This window comes from Bos grunniens, chromosome 16 (genome assembly GCF_055505025.1).
Source record: "Bos grunniens cultivar Pamir isolate PY7600 chromosome 16, Bosgru_T2T1.0, whole genome shotgun sequence".
NCBI classification, from domain to species: domain Eukaryota; kingdom Metazoa; phylum Chordata; class Mammalia; order Artiodactyla; family Bovidae; genus Bos; species Bos grunniens.
The window spans coordinates 78,036,176-78,042,244 of NC_141180.1; the positions used below are offsets into that span (position 1 = coordinate 78,036,176).

At 45.0% G+C, this 6,069-nt stretch overlaps 1 protein-coding gene across 1 annotated transcript; it reads right to left on the bottom strand.

Moving 5' to 3' along the window:
* Positions 1-411: 411 nt before the first annotated feature.
* Positions 412-5,418, bottom strand: IL20 (interleukin 20). The gene is made up of 5 exons (XM_086342894.1): positions 5,237-5,418; positions 4,891-4,956; positions 4,628-4,780; positions 3,890-3,964; positions 412-2,441 (listed from the first exon to the last, which is right to left on the bottom strand). Exons 1-5 carry the CDS (start codon positions 5,393-5,395, stop codon positions 2,364-2,366), a joined length of 531 nt encoding a protein of 176 aa, XP_086199020.1. The 5' UTR covers positions 5,396-5,418; the 3' UTR covers positions 412-2,363.
* Positions 5,419-6,069: the final 651 nt, after the last annotated feature.

Consider the following 6,069-nt stretch of genomic DNA (forward strand, 5'->3'; position numbering starts at 1 on the left):
GCTCATTGTAATTTGTGTTGCAAGTAAGACCTCTGACACAAAAGTATGAGAGCCTGAAATGAGGGAGAAAGCAGGAGCACAGAGAAGACTGCTCAGTGCCAGGGAGAAAGAAGCAGGGAGGGCTGATGCCCCTCATCCCTGTACAGCCCCTTCGTGTGGAGGAATCAGAGCTGTGGGTGATTTGGCAGACCCACAGCTCTGGGGTGGGTGTGGCAGCAGTGGGGTGGAGGTGTGTTTGGCAGCAGAGAGAAGGCCTAGGTTCCCACTGGCAACTTCCTGCCCCAAAGGAGTACAAGGTCCCTAGGTCATATAAGACTCAAGCCCATCCCTTTAGAAACTCATCCCAATCAAGCTCAATCCCAGTGGAAGCCATTGTTTCCACTCCTGATGCATTCTCAAACTCCAAGCAGATATTATACAAAGAAAACTTTATTTGTAAAAATATATCCTGGCCACATAGGCTTCCATAGCTGGAAGAGACACAAGTCTGGGGTCTAGGAGTTGAGTGGGGTGGTCAGTAATTGTAACACAAGCCTATAATCTTACATCAAAATTCCTTCTTCCACAACCCACACTTAGTAGCCATTAGTTCAGTTTTAAATATCTCACAGAACACTGGTGGTCAGTAAATATATCCTTAATTTAATAAAATTCTAGCCACTCCTCTAGAACTTAGAGAGTTTGTTCACTCTATGAAAAACCTGCTCTAGTCAGCTTATAAATATAATCTGTGAGTTGTTTTTAAAAAGTCTCATTTTCAAATAGAAAAATAAATAAGTTAAATAGAAAAATAAATAAATACATTAACTAATAAATACAACCAACAGTAGAAAAGATCTTACTAAAATCTTATAAAACCATGATCCAGGTTAAGAGTTCAGTTCTGTTTAGTCACTCTGACTAAACCGTCCTGTCCAACTCTCTGTGAGCCCACGGACTGCAGCATGCCAGGCTTCCCTGTCCATCATCGACTCCCTGAGCTTGCTCAAACTCATGCCCATCAAGTCAGTGATGCCATCCAACCATCTCATTCTCTGCCATCCCCTTCTCCTTTCTGCCTTCAATCTTTCCCAGCATCAGGGTCTTTTTAGATGAGTCAGTTCTTCCCATCAGGTGGCCAAAGTACTGGAGTTTCAGCTTCAGGATCAGTCCTTCCAATGAATATTCAGGACTGATTTCCTGTAGGATAGACTGGTTGGATCTCCTTGCAGTCCAAAGGACTTTCAAAAGTCTTCTCCAACACCACAGTTCAAAAGCATCAATTCTTCGGTGCTCAGCTTTCTTTATAGTCCAACTCTCACATCCATACATGACTACTGGAAAAGCCATAGTTTTGACTATGTAGACTTTGTTGGCAAAGTAATGTCTCTGCTTTTTAATATGCTGTCTAGGTTGGTCATAGCTTTTCTTCCAAGAAGTAACTGTCTTTTAATTTCAAGGCTGCAGTCACCATCTGCAGTGATTTTAGAGCCCCAAAAATAAAGTCTCTTGCTGTTTCCATTGTTTCCCCATCTATTTGCCATGAAGTGATGGCACCAGATGCCATGATCTTAGTTTTCTGAATGTTGAGTTTTAAGCCAACGTTTTCACTCTCCTCTTGCACTTTCATCAAGAGGCCCTTTAGTTCTTCTTCACTTTCTGCCATAAGGGTGGTGTCATCTGCATATCTGAGGTTATTGATATTTCTCCTGGCAGTCTTGATTCCAGCTTGTGGTTCAGCCAGCCTGGCATTTCGCATGATAAACTCTACAAATAAGTTAAATAAACAGGATGACAATATACAACCTTGACATACTTCTTTCCTATTTGGAACCAGTCTGTTGTTCCATGTCCAGTTCTAACTGTTGCTTCTTGGCCTGCATACAGATTTCTCAGGAGGCAGGTAAGGTGGTCTGGTATTCCCATCTCTAAGAATTTTTCAGTTTGTTGTGATCTACACAGTCAAAGGCTTTGTTGTAGTCAATAAAGCAGAAGTAAATGTTTCTCTGAAACTCTCTTGCTTTTTCGATGATCCAGAGGATGTTGGCAATTTGATCTATGGTTCCTCTGCCTTTACTAAATCCAGCTTGAACATCTGGAAGTTCTTGGTTCATGTACTGTTGAAGACTGGAGAATTTTGAGCATTACTTTGTTAACATGTGAGATGAGTGCAGTTGTGCAGTAGTTTGAACATTCTCTGGCATTGTGTTTCTTTAATTAAGAGTAGAAACACTAATAACCACAATAAGGAAACAAATAATAAATAAATAATGGACATGGTCACCAGCACTAAATTACACAACAAAGAGACAGTGGTTCGGGGTCGTACTTCCATGGGTCCTGAGGGCTGAGCCCAGAATACTCTCAGCAGCATCACTTTCATCCTAGTCTGCCTCTTCCATCCATTGCAAGAGAATGTCTAGCTCCCCCAAAGCCTTCACCACCACTGCCTGAGGCGGAAGCTGGAAGACACAAAGTAAAGAGGTGAGCAACTCATAGAGACAACATGGGCTCCAAGTTCAATCCTCTCCTTTCACTGGTAGGTCTGTCAGGGATTATAAATGGAGCGTATTTTCAAAATGAAGAGCTTGAAAGACATTATGGAACCTCAAGATCTCACAAGAGGGAAAATCACGGAGTCTAGTCACACTAGCGGAGAAGGCAATGGCAACCCACTCCAGTACTCTTGCCTGGAAAATGCCGTGGACAGCGGAGCCTGGTGGGCTGCCGTCTATGGGGTCGCTAAGAGTCAGACACGACTGAAGCGACTTAGCAGCAGCAGCAGCAGTCACACTAGTCTTATATAGGGAAACTAAGGCCCAGAAGAGCAGCAGAATTGGGACTACAACCCAAGCCTCTTGAATCACAGAGAGTAAAGCTGCTTTTAAAAGAAAGATATGTGTTTCTGTGTGTGTGTGTGTTTAGGGATTGCCTACTGTGCATCCTCCCACTGAACAAATATTTACTGTGCTAAGCACTGGACTGGCTAGGGATTCAGGGATAAATGGCACCATCACTACCCACAGGGAATTCACAGTCATGTAAAGGAGACAAGCAGAAGCAGGCAATTAAAATGCAGTGTGGTGAATAACTGCCGGGGTCCCCTCAGGATGACAGGGAGGCACTTAACTCTCAGGGAAGTAGCCAGTGCCTTCCTGGAGGTGATACCTAGGCTGAGTCTTAAAGGATGAGTACGTGATACTTAGGCTGAGTCCTAAAGGATGAGTAGGTGATACCTAGGCTGAGTCCTAAAGGATGAGTAGAGTGTGCAGCAAACAAACTCCAGTCTTCCTGACAGAGATGCGAAGGCTTTGAGGTGAGAAAGAGCATGGCAAAGTCATGTGAAATGGTGAATGACTGTTTCTGAAGGGATGTATATGTGTGTGAAGGCTTCCCCCGTGGCCCAGTAGTAAAGATTCTGCCTGCAATGCAAGAGACGCAGGAGATGAGGGTTCCATCCCTGGGTCAGGAAGACCGCCTAGAGAAGGGCTTGGCAACCCACTCAGGTATTCTTGCCTGGAGAATCCCATGGACAGAGGAGCCTGGTGGGCTACAGTCCACAGGGTCGCAAAGAGTCGGACACGACTGAAGCAACTTAGCATGCACACGTGTGTGTGTGAATGTGGAAAATTAATGCCTCTAATCTGTGAAACTGAAAGGTCCAGATGTCTCCGGGGTGACTTGATGAAATCACAGCTATTCCTTCTTGATTCCCAGAGCGTCTTCCAGAGACAGCACCCTTCTAAAGCCTGCATGGATATCCCCTGGGATACCCATTAAAGCAGATGGATAGTCCATGTGCCCTCAGAGGGCCACTAGGATTTCTTCGAGTATGAATGTCCATCCCACCCATCTATGATATCATTTCTGAAAACACACTCATCCCAACCAAGGCCAAAATTGCATATACCTCTTCGAAGTGACTCAGAATCTGGCTGTATTTCTCCTTTGCTTCTTCCCCACAAGGGCATGACATATGGGCATGCTGAAAAGAATACCAAAGAATGATAGATGTTATTAAAGATTGCAATCTTCTGCCATTGACATGAAATAGGTAGGAGTTCTGTTCTTTCCACCTGTAGAAATCTTTTCATACTTCTTTATTTGGGATCACTAAAGTGTACATCAGCTAGAAAAGGAAGCCAGCGTTTTACGCTCAAATATAGAGCTCGTTGCTTCTGTTCAGAAACAGGCAGCACTGAAGGAGTTTGTGAGCGTTGTGTCCCTTCTGGCCTGCACCCCTGTTCTAATCTATTTCCCTCCCAGAGAGCATCATGGGAAGAGCGAATTGGGTTCTGAGGTCCTATCTTGAGGTTGAGTCTGGTGGTCTGCTGATTAGCTGCCTGGGCTCAGGATGCCCTAAAACACCATAGGATAACTCACAGAAGAACCATGATTTCATTCACATATAGTGATGATTGTTGGTGACATCAAAGAGCCAGCACTTTATAGTTCTTTAGACATTTTGCATAGAGCATGTATCCAAAAGTCAATATAACTGAGTTCTTATTACCTAGTCACATAGCTCAACACAGATTAATTTAGAACTCTCGAACTCAGTTTTTCCATCCATTAAATGGGTCTAAGATGAGCCTGATTGCTAAGTTATGTGCTGAGGTGGATCCTTTTACCCAAGACCCATACTCACACACAGCCGAAGGTCCTTCTTGATGGTGAGAAGAGAGTTGGCAAGACGGCTGACCTTCCGGAAGATATGGTGGTCAGGGGGTTGATAGTTTTTGAATACCCTGTCCAGGTAAAGTCTCAGTATATGATGGAGGAGGCAGCACTGATCTGCAGGCTACAAAGAAGACTGGTGTATTGGTGAGGGCAGGGTGTCCAGGGACAAGGTCGATGAAGATGCCCCCAATTCATATTTCCTCCCAGAATTCATATGGACCAAACACATACCTTTGTGCCTTGCAAAGACTGAGTCTTCCTCAAGATTCTGACGTCAATGATTTCATCTTTGGCTTGCTAAACAGAAAAGGGCAAGGTAAGAAAGTACAGGTCAGTGACTCCCACCAGGATCCTAGACATCAAGATCTCCCACCCGCTCCGTGCCATGGCCCAGTGGGCAGAATCCCTCTCCAAAAACACTTTTACATTATGAACTATAGGTACTTCCTGGCAACATATCCTCCTGGTAAGGAGCCCCCAACCTGCTTCTTTTTGTGACCACCCTGATGGAGGACAGATAAGTAGAAAAGTGGGGAAGCAGTCACAAGATGAAAGGTGGGGTGCCTCCCTCACATACCACACTGTCCCGAATCTCTGAAAATCCACTTCGAATGCCCTGAAGATTTGTGGTGATCACACAGCTTCCCAAATGCAGTGTTTTCAGCCCAGCAGAAGGTGTCCAGAAGAGATAAAACACAGCAGAAAGAAGGCAGAGGGGAAGACCAGAACCTCTCATCTTGTGCCAGAATCTGGAGACCACAGGAGCTAAGAATTCAAAGGGAAGAGCATGACTTACCGATTTCCCCATCCCATCCCTTAATAAGCCAATGCCACCACTAAGGACTTCTCTCTCCCATCCCCCATGCCCCTCAAGAAACTTAATAGCTTCATCTGACTTCAGATGGTCTGGTCCATTCATTCAACTTACTAAGAAAGACTGTGAGCCTCCCAGAAGAGACGCCTTCAGGTGCCTGTTCAGAGCCTGCCTGTGGGTTGGTGCTACAGGTCCTGGTTCCTTTATTTTGTTCCCCTCCCAGCCCCATCGTCATTGCCCAGCAGGTAAAGCCTGGGGCAGCAGGCACTTGCAGTGAGTAGACACAGGACGACATCTCAGGGATAATGTCAAAACATGTTTTGGCGAATTGACGTATATAGTTTTCCTTTCCAGAATGCCAGTGTAACTCACCCTTCTCCTCCCCTTAGACCTACAGAGGAACTGGGGGAAAACAACCACACAGAAGCTGTTCCTGAGCCACCAAAAGCATTTGAGGGAAACTGTCTAGATTTTCATGGCCGTCCCCAGGGCAGAGGAACTTAGCTCTACTTGACATTTGTCTGAGATCAAGTTGATTGTTTGGGGACGGTAGACTTATTTCAGCCCAGAAGCCAGGTAGAAAGTCAATGATTTCA

What these genes read in the sequence shown, in the direction of transcription:
- IL20 (XM_086342894.1), bottom strand. Translation starts at nt 5,395, where the DNA reads ATGAGAGGTTCTGGTCTTCCCCTCTGCCTTCTTTCTGCTGTGTTTTAT. An exon ending in AGTCTTTGCAAGGCACAAAG is followed by an intron (nt 4,781 to 4,890) that starts GTATGTGTTTGG and finishes TCTTCTTTGTAG; the next exon opens with CCTGCAGATCAGTGCTGCCT. An exon ending in AGAAGGACCTTCGGCTGTGT is followed by an intron (nt 3,965 to 4,627) that starts GTGAGTATGGGT and finishes TATTCTTTTCAG; the next exon opens with CATGCCCATATGTCATGCCC.